General features: G+C 38.7%; 1 protein-coding gene across 1 annotated transcript in view; it reads left to right on the top strand.

Moving 5' to 3' along the window:
• Positions 1–9,001, top strand: part of IQCH (IQ motif containing H) — a 256,827-nt gene extending 247,826 nt beyond the window's left edge. The window contains exons 20-21 of the mRNA XM_065547585.2: positions 1,402–1,510; positions 7,843–9,001. Of these exons, the coding sequence (XP_065403657.1) occupies positions 1,402–1,510; positions 7,843–7,956 (223 nt within the window). The 3' untranslated portion in view covers positions 7,957–9,001. The remainder of the gene's footprint in view (positions 1–1,401; positions 1,511–7,842) is intronic.
• The last annotated feature ends 8,381 nt before the right edge of the window (positions 9,002–17,382 follow it).

The following is a 17,382-nucleotide window of genomic DNA, read 5'->3' on the forward strand; positions in this document are numbered from 1 at the left end:
GGACAACCTGAGAGCTAGGTCGTGGGGAGCTTGACCAGAGGCACTCAGGAGGCCACTTTTGGAGACCCAGGCTGATAGGGGGTGGCATGAGGAAAGCCTTTCAGCAGGCAGCAGAGCCCAGCAGAGGCTGACACTCAGGAGCAGCACTTGTGTCCTGGAATTGATGGGATGAGACAGGGGTAGCATCACCAAGGCAGAGGCAGAGTTCCTGAGGTATGGGCCACAGGAAGAGCAATGCAGGTGGGTACTCGGGCATAGAGGAACCAGGCAAGAGGAAAACCATCACAGAAAGTAGGAGATAGAAGAAGAGCCTGTTCTATGAACAGAGAAACTCCCAGTCATCAAACTGACCTAGCAGCAAGGTGGATTTGATGCTGAAGCCTACAGAATTAATAATTAGACTGGTTACCAAAAGGAACTTGCCCAGCTGTCCCTACACCTGCACCTGAGATTTCAGGCAAGGATGCCTTGACCTGCAGGCTAGTTTCAATGGTAGAAATAGTCCTATTGGTGTACCTTCTAGATGGTTATTGCTATTCACGCATCCTTCAGGGAGGGCACAGCTGACATGGACCTCTCGAAAGCCTTTAGTCCTTTTCTATTGTTTTCTGCCCATCTTATTCTCATCCCTAACTGCAGTCATAGAACCAGAGAATGTTAGAACACAGAAGGGCCTCAGAATTAACTGATCCTTATAGACAGGAAACTGAGACTTAGGGGCAATGATTTGCTTGGGTCACACAGTATGTGGTCTGTCTCCTGATCCTGAAGTTAGTGTTCTTTTCACTACACCACAAAGCCTACGCTGAGTGACCACCTTGTATAGGGAGCCCTATAATGCTACAGGATAGTTTGCAAGTTGTCTCTGAAATCTTAAAGTGGATGTTCAGGTTTCTAAAGACGGCTGTTCATGAACAGGGCACATTCTCCTCTGACAATAGGCAGGACACTCATTAAGTGGTAGGAATCACTTGTACACATGAAATAGAAAATAAACCCCAGAAAAAGTCTCCAGAATACTGAGATGCAAATGTCTCCATAGACAAGGAAATCATTCAGCAAGGATCACACTTAGTGACATTCTCCTAAAGGAACTTAAACCATTTTAAAAATGAACTCGTACAACATCCTAGCTCAGTGGTAGACTTTTACTAGAAATGACCGACCCTATTGCTATATTTTGCTAAGTTGATTAATAAAAAATATTTATTAGGCAAATCCTTTTTGTTGACAAGTTAAAATGGAGTCTTATCTTTCATATCTCCCTGAAGATTGCCACCTTGTGAGATTGAAAATACTCATTAAATTCCATCACCAGACAGGCACAAATGAGAGGGCGATTGTTTTTAAGCATGTGAGGGGAATCGTTGGTAAACTCATTTGTTTGGATATCATTAACAGAACAATCGGCGAGGATCTCCAGGGGGTCCTCATGACCTTTGCTCGCAATCTCTTCATCATCCATCAAGAAATATCAGCACCTAATATGCAAGGCGAGACCAATTTTAAGGTGAGGTGTTAATTAACTAACGATTCTGGTTAATTTCTATACAAGGGCTGAAAATACCTCATGCTGTATTGTAAACAAGTGCTAAACCATCTTTTTTTTATTGTAAGCAGTACATATTTTACAGTGTGCAGGGTCAATACTGTAAGGTTCCCACTGAAGCCGTTAGTTAAATTTAATGGTTTGAAACTTTTTCTTTGAAATAGAGTTGACTTTTAACTTGCTGCCATTTTCAAACCCCAGCTCCTAAGATAGCAGAGCTTTCTTATGTTGGACGTGAGTCTGAAATGTCACAATGGAACCAAAACAGAGATTGTCACAACCAAAAACTGTGAATGTTATCTATCTATATTCCAGATAATACAAGGTCTGACTAGTGATTCCTGGGAAGCCCTAGTTTCTAGAGCCAGAGAAGTTCTAAGACCTGAGAAAGCAATGTGTGTTAGGGAGAAGCAGAAAACATAGCATGTATGTGGGCCATCTACCCCACCCGTTTCTCCAACGTGGGTTGGATTATTTCACTACTAACCTTTAGAAGCCTCCTTATGACCTTTAAAGATGTTGGTCCATCAAATCCAGTTGTATATAATTGACTAGAAGTCTCCAAACTCTAAACTACAGGAACAAGGTCTGTACGGGAGTTTCTGAAACACTATCTGAACAGAGATGATCACGTGGTATTGAACAGCAAGGTATGAATCTGATTCCCAGCCTAGACCTTCATTAATTCAAAGGACACAATCAGAAACCGCATGTGGTTTTCCTCCTAAATGGAAAGTCCAACAAAAGCTTAATAGAAATGTAATTTTAATACAAGCTAGGGCCTAACTCCTTTAGTAACAGTAACAACAACAACATGATTTTATGAGCTGGAAGAATGATCACTGCTTTCCCTACATGATTGAGAAGATTCAAGAAAAGATAGACCAAATGTTACATCAGTGTTCACTGGTCCTAAGGGATCTATGCTCATCATTTACTGTTGTTTTTTTTGTTTTGTTTTGTTTTTGTTTTTGTTTTTTTCAGAGATGGGATATCTCACTGTCTTGCCTAGGCTGGTCTCAAGCTCCTGAGCTCAAGGGATTGTCTGCCTTGGCCTCTCAAAGAGCTGGGATTACAGGCATGAGCCACCTTGCCCAGCCTATCATTTACATTTTAAGTTCCTGCTAGCTAGTAGCATCATCTTATCTGTTAGTGCCATGTGCAAAACTTGGAGCCTCTCTGCATTTGATCCATTCAGCCTGTCCAAATATAGCTAATAATCAGAATCAGATGCTTTAACCTCAAATGCATTCAGACTAAGTTGATTCTGAGCTTGTCTTGCTGTTGGCAGAGTCAACCGCCCTTGGTAAAATGAAAGCTATTTCTCTGCCCTTTCTCTGACTTTCAAAATCATCAAAAGTCAGATCTTCTCAGGTAACTTTTAATTATGTCATGGTTTCTAGCCTTCTCATATGAATGATTGTTTTCTTGATTTTTACTCATGTTAGGTCTAAAGGCAAAAACTTTCAATCTCAGTAATATAGGTATAATAACAAAAACTTGAAGCAGTGAAATAGATTCATCTTTGCTAGTATTTCCTGTCTTCTACTTAGTGGCATTGTGTTAGGTATTTTCAGTTTTTAAACAAGGATTTACCAGGAAAGTAAAGGCTAAATAAAAATGGAAGGTGATGAGGTGATGTGGCTGGGCACAGTGGCTCATGCCTATAATTCCAGCACTTTGAAAAGCTGAGGTGGGCAGATCACTTGAACCCAGGAGTTCAAGACCAGCCTGGGCAACATGGTGAAACCCCATCTCTACAAAAATTACAAAAATTATCCAGGTGTGGTAGCTCATGCCTGTAGTCACAACTACTTGGGGGGCTGAGGTGGGAGAATCATTTGAGCCCAGGAGTTGAGGCTGCAGTGAGTCTGGGTGATGAGAGTAAGAATAAAAACAAAAGGAAGATGATGCAGAAAATGCATTTAACAAAATTTAACATTCTTTTCTGATAAAAACATTCAACTAAGTAAAAATAGAAGGTCACTTCCTCAACCTTAGAAGGACATCTACCAAAAAACCACAGCTGACCTCATAGTTAATGTTGCAAAACCAAAAGCCTTCTTGCAAAGATTAGGAACAAGACAAGGGTGTCTGCTCTTGCCACCTCTATTCATCATTGTACTGGAGGTTCTGGACAGGGAAATTAGGCAAGAAAAGGAAATAAAACGCACTGGGTGCAATGGCCCCACCTGTAATCCCACCACTTTGGGAGGCCAAGGTGGGAGGATTATTTGCACTCAGGAGTTTGAGACCAGCCTGGGCAACATAGCAAGACCTCATCTCTACTAAGAAGAAGGAGAGGGAGAAAAGAAGAAGAAATAAAAGTAAAAGTATCTCTATTTGCAAATGGCAAATTCTTGTAAATAGAAAATTCTATGAAGCAAGAGGATTGCTTGAACCCAGGAGTTTGAAACCAGCCTAGGCAACATAGGCAGACCCTATCTAAAAAATAAAAAATAGCCAGGTGTGGTGGCACACACCTGTGGTCGCAGCTACTCAGGAGGCTGAGATGGGAAGATGGCTTGAGTAGGGTAGGCTGAGGCTGCAGTGAGCCATGATCTGCACTCCAGCCTGGGTGACAGAGCAAGACCTAGTCAAAAAAAAAAAAAAAAGAAAGAAAGAAAGAAAGAAAGAAAGAAAGAAAGAAAGAAAGAAAGAAAGAAAGAAAGAAAGAAAGGAAGGAAGAAAAGAAAATCCTAAAGAACCCATCACAAGTTTATAAGACATAAAATCAGTATACAAAAGACAATTGCATTTGTGTAATGAATAATGCAAAAATAATTTTTTTTTAAATTCAAGTTACAATAGCATCAAAAAGAATAAAATACTTAAGAATAACTTTTTTTCTTTTTTGAGACGGAGTCTCACTGTTTCCCAGGCTGGAGTGCAGTGGTGCGATTTCAGCTCACTGCAACCTCTGCCTTCCAGGTTCAAGCAATTCTGCTGCCTCAGCCTCCTGAGTAGCTGGGATTACAGACACGCACCACCACGCCCAGCTAATTTTTATATTTTTATTAGAGACGGGGTTTCATGTTGGTGAGGCTGACCTCGAACTCCTGACCTCATGATCCGCCCGCTCAGCCTCCCAAAGTGCTGGAATTACAGGCGTGAACCACCGCGCCTGGCCAGGAATAAATTTAACAGAAGAAGTGCAAGATTTTTGCAATGAAAACTACAAGACATGGGTGAAAGAAATTAAAGAAGACCTAGATAAACAGAAAGATAGTCTGTATTCATCCAATAGAAGACAATACTGCTAAGATGCTGATATTCCCAAATTGATCTATAGATTCAATGTAATTCTTATCAAAATCCCAGCTGGCTTTTTTTGCAGAAATTGACCAGATGATCCTAAAATTAATGTGGAAACATAAGAGGCCCAGAATAACCAAAATAATATTAAAAAGAAGAACCAAGTTGGAGAACTCGCACTTCTCAATTTAAAAACTTACTACAAAGCTACAGTAATCAAGACAGTGTGGTACTGGCATAAGAACAGAGATATAGATCAATGGCATAAAATTGAGTCAGAAATAAACCCATACATAATGGCCAATAATTTTTGGCAAGGGTGCTGAAACAATTCAATGGAGAACAAATAATTTTTAAATAAATGGCACATGCAAATATTAAGTGGAAGTGGGACCTCTACCTCACATCATATATAAAAATTAAGTTAAAATGGGCTGGGCGTGGTGGCTCATGCCTGTAATCCCAGCACTTTGGGAGGCCGAGGCAGGTGGATCACCTGAGGTCAAGAGTTCGAGACCAGCCTGGCCAACATGGTGAAACCCCATCTCTACTAAAAATATAAAAATTAGCTAGGCATGGTGGCGTGCACCTGTAATCCCAGCTACTCAGGATGCTGAGGCAGGAGAATCACTTGAACTCAGGAGGCAAAGGTTGCAGTGAGCCGAGATCGTACCACTGCACTCCAGCCTGGGCAACAGACCAAGACTCCATCTCAAAAAAAAAAAAAAAAAAAAAAGAAAGAAAGAAAAAAAAGAAAATTAAAATGGATCAAATATTTAAATGTAAGAGCTAAAACTGTAAAACTTTCAGGAAAAAACATACGTATAAACCTTCATGACCTTGGGTTAGCAATAGTTTCTTAGACATGGTGCCTAAAGCACAAGCAACCAAAGTAAAAATAGATAAATCAGACTTCATCAAAATTTAAAACTTCGTGCATCAAAGAACACTATCAAGAAAGTAAAAGGCAGCCCACAGAAAGGGAAATAATATTTGCAAATCATATATCTAGTAAGGCATAGTATTCATAATATACAAAGTACTCTTACAACTCAACTACAGAAGGACAAATAATCCAATTTTAAAATGGAGCAAAGGATTTTAATAGACATTTCTTCAGAGGAGATACGCAGGCCAAGTGCAGTGGCTCACACCTGTAATCCCAGCACTTTGGCAGGCTAAAGCAGGAGGATCACTTGAGGCCAGGAGTTTGAGACTAGCCCAGGCAACATAGTAAGACCTCATCTCCACACAAAAAAATTTTTAGTTAGCCAGGCGTGGTGGCACACACCTGTAGTTCTAGCTGCTCAGGAGGCTGAGGGGGGAGGATTGCTTGAGCCCAGAAGGTCATAGCTGAAGCGAGTCATAATCACACCACTGCACTCCAGCTGGGGTGATAGAGCAAGACCCTGTCTCAAAAAAAAAAAAAAAAGATGTACAAATGGCCAATAAGTATATGAAGGAATGCTCAACATCATGTTATTATGGAAATATAAATCAAAGCCACAATGAAACATTACATACCTAATAAGATGGCTACAGTTAAATAAAAAGGCAATAACAAGTGTTGGTGAGGATATGGAGAAACCAGAACCCTCATATATTGCTGGTAAGAATTAAAAATGGTATCACAGATATGTAAAGTTTGGCAGTTTATAAAAAAATTAAGTGTAAAATTACCATATGACCCAGCAATTCCATTTCCAAGTATATGTCTAAGAATATTGAGAACATGTTCCTACAAAAACGTGTACATTAATGTTAATAGAAGGAATATTCATAATAGCCAAAAATTAGAAACAACCCAAATGTCCATCGACTAAGAAATAAGTGAATTTTATTATATTCTATGGATAATATTTTATATAATGGGATATTATTCAGCTCCGTAAAAGGAATAAAGTACTGATCCATGCTACAACATGGCTGAACCTTGAAAACATTATGCTAGGTAAAAAGCCATTCACAAAAGGTCATATAATGTATGGTTTCATTTATATGAAATGTGCAGAAGAGGTAGATTCATAGAGACAGAAATAGATTAGTGGTTGCCAGGGGCTGAGGGAGGAGGATGAAATGGGGAGTGACTGCTAATGGGGACAGAGTTTCTGTTTGGGATGATGAAAATGTTCTGGAATTGCATAGTGGTGATGGTTACTTGCAAATATACTAAAAACCACTGAATTGTATACTTCATAAGGGTGAATTTTATGGTATGGGAATTATACCTCAATAAAATATAAATAAAGTAAATGGGAAGGTGTCATTGTTTTCTTCCCAGCAACCAATGGAAAGAAACCCTCCCATCAGCCTACTAGCCCTCATTTTAGGGTGACTAGACCAATGTTTCTCAAATTATCCATAATAAGGAACTATTTGTTTTGTTTTGTTTTGATCTGACTATCATGGATCAATATTTTTTAACAAAATAGAAGAAAATTTAATTACTAGAAAAATACGATGAAAAAAATTAAAGATGTACAATTGAGAAGCCCAATGTTTTTATTATTAGACGTAATAGGCATAAAAATTCTAAAAAGTTTTCCAAATTCTTACCCTCAATTTTTTTTTTTTGAGGCAGAGTCTCGCTGTGTCGCCCAGGCTGGAGTGCAGTAGCCAGATCTTAGCTCACTGCAAGCTCCGCCTCCCGGGTTTACGCCTTTCTCCTGCCTCAGCCTCCCGAGTAGCTGGGACTACAGGAGCCTGCCACCTCGCCCAGCTAGTTTTTTTGTATTTTTGAATAGAGACGGGGTTTCACCGTGTTAGCCAGGATGGTCTCGATCTCTTGACCTCGTGATCCGCCGGTCTCGGCCTCCCAAAGTGCTGGGATTACAGGCTTGAGCCATACTCTCAATTTTTTTACTCATTTCAGCAAGATTGATAAGCCATAATCTGTAGACAAATGCCAGTCGGTAGAATGTATTCTGAATAGAACTGGTCTAAACCATGGTGAACTCCCAAAAGGACCAGATGCTTGGGGGAGAGGGATTGTAAGAGGTCTTTAAGTAATAAATATTGTCTTTACTGTTTACTTACAGACCAGCATTGCTGATATTGAAACTATTCTAAGAGTAACAAAGGAAAACAAAATGAGATATGAAGAGGAGCAACAGTCCAAAGATGATAAAAATCTCTCTAAACCCAAGAAATAATCCTGGAATACAATACATAACATTTTGGATCCCAGTCTGGAATAAAAAGGGAAAATTTTTTTTTTCTGTTAGAAATAAAGGCCAGGGGAAATTGGTTTGCTTTGTGTGCTAGGAGGTGAATCAGAAGAGATTGTAATGAAATGCTCTTTTTAAAACATTGTTTATTAAGTGATCTTATTTTACTTATTAAACCAAAACTTATTTGTGTTTTCATTTGAGAGTGCTGAACCATCCCTTCTTCTTCTCAAACTCAGAAAAAAGTCATCTGATAAAAGAAGAAAGTTAAAAGTCTTACTGATACCACCTCCACATTTACTTCCTCACAGGTCTCAGGATCATGCAGCTTTTATTTTTTATGTTTTATAAAGTTTTCTCCTATTTCTAATAGTTACTCTGCATTTATAGGTTTGAATAAAGGCTTAAGCATTGTTATTTGTCAAAACACAAATACCTTTTTTTAAAGCTTCAAATTATATTGAAATTATATTTATATGAATTTTTCAGTGACTATCATTCATCGTGTTTTTGTTATACGAAGCCGCTATTGTCTGCTATTGTTGCCATTTTTCAAAAAGTAGGATAAGCCAGCATCTAGTTAACCAAAGCATCAGAATGTATCTAGGTGGCAGTATCTGCTCTTAGTTTCAGATGGAGTGTAACTCGAGCTCTGTAGCTTGAATAAACATTTGTATTCTCTAGTTCTCCAATTTAATACAGCAGCGCGATTTTTTCAAGTTTAGTTCAACATTACACTACCTTTAAAAAGGCTGATTGTTAAGATTAGGTAGTGCTGACACTAACTTTCAGCATTTACTTCATAATTGTCCAAAACTATTTCTACATCAGTGAGCTTTACTGAAGGGCGAAATAAAAGCAAATTACAACACCAAAACTATGTATTGTTTTAAATAATGACCTGTATAAATATTTTAGTGTATTGGGAAAAGCAGGAGGATTTTTGCCTATGGAATTTCAATAATTTGTTAACTGTGCTTCAGCCACAGGCTAAGAGTTTCTGTAATAAAATTAACATTTCTCTGTGTGAGCTTTTGTTTTGCTATAGTTGGAAATACATTAATTAGCCAGGTTTCCTGCCTGTGCTAGGTACAACACTGACCTCTTTTTCTTGCCAGATCTCTCTCATCCATTCGAGGGGCCCATTGTCCAGACACTTGACAGATAGGAAGTACTACATGCCCATTAGAGTCGCGCCTCGATTGAAGCCAGAGCAACATAAGGTCCAAGAGACTCATTAGTTCACTGGCACAATCGTGTCCTGAGAGTAAATGAAACCCTCTGTCTCCTTATGGCTCTCATCTGCTCTGGACTTTAAAAGAAAACTGTCTCCGTTTTGTTCGGCACAGTAGTGGATCATTCACATGGCGAGAACCCCTGCTTAACAGTACAAAACTGTTAAATCTATCGGGAAGTTTTGCATGTGAATTTTGATTAGCACTCCCGAGGCTCAAGCTGCTGGCAATAGCGAAACGAGTTCGCCATTCTACACCATTGTTTTACCCACTTGATTGGTTTCTCAGACAATGCCACTTTCCTCCTTTGCAGCTATCATTTGCATACACCACAGAATTCAGACCTGTGAAAGTGATTGGGAGCAAAGTTCTCTACCTAAACATCTACAGCTTCAAAATTAAAGGAGAAAAATTGGTATAATGAAACAATCACTTCAAGTAATTAAGTGGAAGAAGCCAGAGGATCAGATTAAATTAGTGACATGTTTTAATTACAGAACATTTGAAAAGAAGCAATAGTCCATTATCTTTTAACACATATATGTTACATAGATACTGTGCTCTTGGTAAACTAAGGCATGTTTGAAAAAAGAATCATTTATATGTGTACAATATCTAAGTATCCTAAATATAATTTAGTCACGATGGGCCAGGCTCGGTGGCTCCCAGCACTTTGGGAGGCCGAGGCGGGTGGATCACGAGGTCAAGAGATCGAGACCATCCTGCCCAGCATCGTAAAACCCCGTCTCTACTAAAAATACAAAAAATTAGCCGGGCATGGTTGCGGGCGCCTGTAGTCCCAGCTACTGGGGAGGCTGAGGCAGGAGAATCGCTTGAACCTGGGAGGCGGAGGTTGCAGTGAGCCGAGATTGCACCACTGCACTCCAGCCTGGCGACAGAGTGAGACTCCATCTCAAAAAAAAAAAAAAAAAAATTAGTCACAATGAATTAATTACTGAGCTTTTGCTCTTCTAAATAGGAAACTGAAATATTTGGTGGTAAGAGGATTTTGGGGAAATTATATATCATCTTCCAGGAAGTTTTTGGGAGAAGCATACATTAAACAATGGAGGTGTCTTTGTATGAGAAATGACCCATTATTTAATGTTGAATGTTTGCAGTGGTTGGAGAGCATTATTGGATATAAGTATCTCCCTTAATATATTACCTCTTTTATATTGACTTTAAAGAAACCAAAGAGATTATAATATTAAATGTGCTACTGCCTACCTGTGCCGCCTACCTATTTAGTGACCTTTCCATAAGCTACTTACAGTTACTTATAGAACAAACTGGGGGCTAGGGATGTACTGTGCTAAAAGCTTCATATACATTATTTTATTGCATCTTTCCAAAAACTCCATGCATGTAGGTACTACGACTGTTCTCATTTTACATATGAGGAAATTGAGACTTAGTGAGAGTGTCTCACCCCATGTCTCAAGCTAAACGAAAGAAATTTGGGATTTGCTCTCTTTTACCACAAATTCCAGCATGTTGTACAAAGTAGAGGGTTTAGTTTCACTTGCCCCAGATCATCCAAGGAATTTGCACATTTTTAGAATAACAAATTCTAGTGTATTGTTTAAAACATAGAAAAAAAGCAGGTTAACTTACGCATACTTCCTGCTAATAAAATGAGCTTGTACAACTGACAGCATGGTAAGGCATTGCAATTATATGATCAAAGTCAGAAGAAAAAAATGGTGTCAGTGGAATTCTCCTATGGTGATGGATCTGTAAGACTGGTGAAGAATGATGTTGGAAAGGCATAGAATGTGAAAGCTGGGAAGTCATGCCCTGAAGTTTTGAGAGATGAGTATAAGGTTAAGAAATCATAGAAGCATTGGGAAAGGCTTCCAACAAAATGTGGAATAGCCTGGAAGGAGTTTGGGGAGCATTATTTCAGCTGTGTCATCTTAAGAATTGTAAGCGTCCCATTTTTTAAGTATAAAAATACATATTTTATCACAAGTAATATATTAGTAACCATCTGATAGCTTTAACAATTAATAATCATTTGTGTTCATTTGGCACCTTTCTTCTAAAGAGCTCAAAGCACTTTACATTTGTTATCTCATTAATTCCCAACACTATCCCTGTGGGGAAGGTAATAAGTATTTTAACATTTAAATGTTTATCTTTCAGAATTTCTCAAGCATACATTAATTATATTTCCAAAAATGTAAATGTTCATTAGTTTTGTTTTACTGTTCCTCTGGCTTTAATGTGCATAACAAATTTGTGCAACTCTTTAAATGTACTAATCATGGTAAATCGCATCTGGAAAACTGTAAATGAAGTTGCCAAGATAATGTGAGGGTGGCAGCTGGGGGAGTGGGGAAGCATTCGACTTCACTTTTCTCACTGGAAGAAGTTTGGATCAACCCATCGCAATGGGCTCTTCTGTATCTTCTCCACATATCATTCCTTTCAAGAGGTGTGCCACAGGAAGGTCAGGACTGCATCTAAGAGCTCAAAGCCGATAGAGCTACTATTTATACTGTTGTTTTATTAATGACTTCATCAATGGGGAACAGAAACTTGAGGCATGCTGTTAGGAATTACATCCCAAAGAGTCACAGAATAATAAGGGCCAGGAACTGGCCTCCCCAGCCCTCCCTCTCTCAAGCCTGGTCTTACCTTCCTCAATTTTCTAACTAGAAAAATGGCAGAGCATAGTACCTGCTCCTCAGGGAAGCAATCGAGATGAATTGGCCAATGTTGGGAGAGTGTTTCAAAGATGAAGCGTTCTATATAAATGTTTAAGTATTATTATTACATGGCTACTTCAAATGGAAGTTCTAACTTTGAAATGTGATTATACACTTTCCAAAAACAAACCCCTACATAACCACATATATAGGTTTATTTTTCACTCTAACAGTCTAACTCATGGTTGTGAAACTTTATTGCACTTGATAGAGGGCCTTGGCTTTTATTAGTTTTAAACTGCTGGTTTCTAGGGTATTTATGTAAATGAGGGAAAGACACCAAAACAGTAAATAATAAGCATGTCCCTGCTGTTTAAAAATCTGGTGGTGAAAACAACTTTTGTTATAAGAAGACCCTAAACATAGCACAGAAAAATATAGCTTTGCCATTAACATTTTGTTTCAGTTTTACAATTGTCACCCTATACATGTGTGTCATCACACACACACACACACACACAGGCAGAAAGGAGAGAGAGAGAGGAGACAGAAGTGAGCAAAATGCTACATTTTAAGATGTTTTTATTTAACAAACTGTTATAAAGTATACCAGATGGCTAATTATAGCTCCCAGAAACAAAAGGCCACACCCAAGTTTACTGCAATAGCCTCATAAGGAATGTTATGATGAAATCATCATCCCATAAACTCGACAGCAAAACAGCAGACCTTCCATTGGTTGCAAAATAAACTCCAAATTAAAATTAAAATTTTGATTCATTTAAAGATTCATGCCACTTTGCTTCCCAGGAAAGGACACAAAATACTTTGCAATCATTGAAAAACTCAAAATTATTTAGGAACATGCTCTTTGTTTGCAGATTCCCTTTCCATGGCTTTTCATTTTCTCGGGCTTTATTTTTCCAAGTTGAATATCTATAAACACATTGCTAAGCCAAAAATTTAGATCATTTGCAACAATAGTGCAGAATCTAAAGGTCTAAATGTTCAATAATAGGGTATTGTTTTAAAAATATGAAATATCTACATTAAAGACTTCTATACAGTCATTCAAAAATCATGTTTCTACACCAACCATACAATCCAGCCATTCCACTCCTAGGTACTTGCTCAAGAGAGAAGAAAGCATATGTCCATACAAAGACTTGCACAGGAATGATCAAAGCAGCTTGGTTTACAATACCCCAAGGCTGGAAACAACCCAAATGTCCATCAGCAGACGAACAAATTAAAAATAGTGGGATAATCCATAAAATGGAACACCACTGAGCAATGAAAAGAAAGAAACTATTAATAAATCAACAGCATAGAAGAATCTCTATGTTGAATGAAAAAATGAAGACAAAAAACGTATATACCTATTTAACATTTTAGAACATAAAAACTATAGTGAGTAGTAACCTGGGGATGAGAGAAAGGGTGGGAATAGGGTGAGAAGGAGAAGGAGGAAGAAGATTACAAAGAGGCAGAAGGAAAATGCTGGGTGATGGATATTTTCACTATACTGACATACAAATGATTTATTGGGTATATACAGATGTCAAAACTTATCTAATTGTACATGTTAAATATTGTCAAAGATAAATAAGGCCGGACACCAGTAAAAGTGGTAAGGAGAGATTTTAATCAGTAATACACTATTGCAATAGGGAAAAGGGTTCAGTGTAAACTGAATTCAACTTCAATTTGCACAGAGCTGACTGGGCATTGTAAGAGGAGAATGAGGGAACAGAAGAGGGAACAGTGGCTGCTCAGTAGAGTCAGGGAAGTGAAAAATAACAGAAACCAGGAAGCGGGGTTGGTTCATGTGAAACCCACCTGGTTTTGCTAACTGACACAGAAGTTAGGCTCCTACTCTCCCACAGAAACTGGGAGACAGAAGCCCTAATTTAGGATTGGCTACAAGAAAGTTTATTCTTTTGGCACCCTGGAGTTTTCTCAAGCAGTATTTTAAGAGGGGGCTAGGGTCATCTTAGGGTTGCAGCCTTGAGCTATTAGAAACTATGTTAATGTTTGTTCAAGTCTTCATAGGCCAAGGTTAAGGCCTGGTCAAGAAGAGGGCTGGGAGGAGCCTGGCCGGAGTTTAGTCAAGGAGAGAATCTTTGTCAATATGTGCAGTTTATGAATGTCAATAATACCTCAAAAAGCTGTTTTTTAAAAATCATGTATTAGGAGAATATAAGTGAAATTATATTCATTAAAATGAAATATTACTAAATAAACATTTTAAAATGTTTTCAATAGCATGAAAACTATTGTTTTTATTCTGAGCTTAATGCTGTCTAAACACTCTAGAATTCACATCCAGACCACGTCTTTGTTGCCATACCTATGCAACTTTGTGCCACACCACAGAGAATGCATAAAAGGGCAAATGCCTCCACTCACCTGCAAATATTTGGAAGGGCAGAGTAGTGATTATGTGGCATCTGTAGGTATTCTAAATGGGTATGGAATATGTATGACATCTACTTTAGATTTAAATGTCTTAACGGGTTTTAATTTAAGCTCTTTCCTTAATAAACGAATAATTTCTCCTCTTTAGTTCTCAGGTTTCTGATACATAAAATAACAAAGAGAAACTGATATTTAAGCTTCCTTCCAGCTCTGATGTTCTACAATTCTATGCCACCATCATCAATGTATATAAAAGGGACAAAATTGTTGTTGTTGTTGTTGTTTAGTTTCTTGTTTTTTTAAGATGGAGCCTCACTCTATCACCCAGGCTGGAGTGCAGTGGCGTGATCTCAGCTCACTGCAACCTCCGCCTCCTGGGTTCATGCGATTCTCCTGCCTCAGCTTCCTGAGTAGCTGGGATTACAGGCACCCACCACCACACCCAGCTAATTTTTCTATTTTTAGTAGAGACGGGGTTTCACCATGTTGGCCAGGCTGGTCTCAAACTCCTGACCTCAGGTGATCCACCCACCTCGGCCTCCCAAAGTGCTGGGATCACAGGCAGGAGTCACCTTGCCCAGCCAAAATTTTATGTATCATGCAAGGAGGTGGTCTCTTCTTCCAGCTTTCTTCCATGTATTGGAAACAATGGATGAAAATATTTTGAAAATACTTTGCCCCTTAAACACCCGCATCTACTATCCGAAAGGCCTACGATTTTAAATGGTTGCAAAATATTGCATCATTTTAAAATAGTTCCTTGCAACACATTTTTCTTATGAAAAGGAGCCATATGAAGCCAAATACAACACCTCCTTTAGACTGGGATCATGTCCTTCATTTTTTGTGTTTCAGTTTCGGCACTGAGCTCTCAGTTATTGTTAATCAACAAAACTAATGGAAACATCTTATTTTGAAAGCATTTTTATTTGAACCGATGTCATGTATACCTTCTGTACTAGAAGATCTTGATGGAAAAAGATGAAATAGAAATGAGAATAAGAGACCGGGCAGAGTGGCTTATGCCTGTAATCCCAGCACCTTGGGAGGCCAAAGCGGGTGGATCACGAAGTCAGGAGTTCAAGACCAGCCTAGCCAACATGGTGAAACCTACTCTCTACTAAAAATTCAAAAATTAGCCAGGCATGGTGGCGGTCACCTGTAGCCCCAGCTACTTGGGAGGCTGTGGCAGGAGAATCGCTTGAACCCAGGAGGCAGAGGTTGCAGTGAGCCAAGATCGTGCCACTACACTCCAGCCTGGGTAATGGAGTAAGACTCAATCTCTAAATAAATAAATAAATAAATGAGAATAAGAAACTTTACCTGGGCATTTCTGTCCTTGTACAAACCAGAGCATCTCTGGGTAGCTGCAGCGCTGTCTCTGAGCTTTAATATTTGCCTGTACCCAAAAAGAGATGGAAGATTCATTTCCTAATATTCCATCTTGCAATATAGTCCCTGGTGAACTGCATACATGAGATATAATAAAATGGTGAAGCTATTTCTACCTGCCACCTTTAATCCCATCTTCTAAAGACATCCGAAAATGCCACCGTGTTTCCTGGGCACCATCAACCAGTGGGCAGGCACAGCCTTTTTAGGAAGTATTCTGACATTCATGCAGCAAGGCCTGGACAAGGAGCTGGAAGCAAGATGATTCTATATCCCTCTACAAAGATTACATTTGTTATTATGACCAAAACTTATGTGTAAAACACTTCTTTGAACTTCATCGCCAAGGCGGAAACCTCTCTGCTCCTTTTATTCTCACTACAGCTCATAGGCTCTTGGCACTAACACCATGAAAACAAAAACTTATCGATGACATGAGCTTTCAAAACTACTCATAAACATTCTTCTTAAGATGACTTTGTCTTTCAGGATGCCTGTAGAGTTTTTGATTTTTCTAATTATGGAAACGTACCCTCATTCCAGAAAACAAATAGCGTAACATAGCTTCTTCGGAAACACATTTAAAAAAAAAAAAAAAAAAAAAACTTGGTAAAACAGGAAAGCATAAGAAAAAAATTAAATCAATTTTTATTCCACCACCTGGAGATAACCACTGTCAAGGTTTTGGAGTGTATCTGCTATGATTCCTGCCTAGGTCCTCTGCATTTGCCATTCCCTCTCCCTGGGACACTCTTACCTCCGCAGCTTGCCTGGCTCACTCACTTGCTGCATTCAGGTCTCTGCCCAACTCTCACCAGACCAGGGGGGCCTCCCTGACCACCCTCCTAAAGTAGTACCACCATTACTCTCTATTCTCTTACTCTGCTTTATTTTTCTTCAAAGCCAATTAACAATGTGTAGTATTATGTAATATCACATAATAGATACATTACATAGTTATCTGTCTCACTCAATGGATTGTAAATTTAATGATATATGAATGTTGGCCAGGTACAATGGCTCATGCCTGTAATCCCAGCACTTTGGGAGGCCGAGGTGGGCAGATCACCTGAGGTCAGGAGTTCGAGACCAGCCTGGCCAACATGGTGAAACCCCATCTCTACCAAAAATACAAAATTAGCTGGGTGTGGTGGTGCATGCCTGTAATCCCAGCTACGAGGGAGGCTGAGGAAGGAGGATCACTTGAACCTGGGGGTTGCAGTGAGCCAAGATCGCACCACTGCACTCCAGCCTGGGAGACAGTGAGACTCCGTCTCAAAAGAAAAAAAAAAGTATGTATATAAACAAATGTACATATATAAACACACATATATACATGTACATATCTCCTAGAAAATTCTCTCTCAGTAGTAACAGTTGCTTGCTTAATATATATTGCTTTTATTCTTTTATCATTTTGAGTTTCTATTATACAGATTCTTTTTTCTTTGGACATATAAATTTAGAAATAGGATCATCCCAGACATACTGTACAGACTGTGTTTTTTACTTAGCAGTAAATTATCAAGATACACTGGAAACTCTTACCCAGTGAGATTTTAATAATGGCATAAAGGATGCTAAAAATTCCCTATTGTTAAACTGGTACATGGGCATTTTGATGCATCCATCAAATACATATCATGTTAGCATCAACCAGTTAAGAAAGTTATTAATATTAATAACATATTCATATGGTACTTTATCATTTA

Source organism: Macaca fascicularis, chromosome 7 (genome assembly GCF_037993035.2).
Source record: "Macaca fascicularis isolate 582-1 chromosome 7, T2T-MFA8v1.1".
NCBI classification, from domain to species: domain Eukaryota; kingdom Metazoa; phylum Chordata; class Mammalia; order Primates; family Cercopithecidae; genus Macaca; species Macaca fascicularis.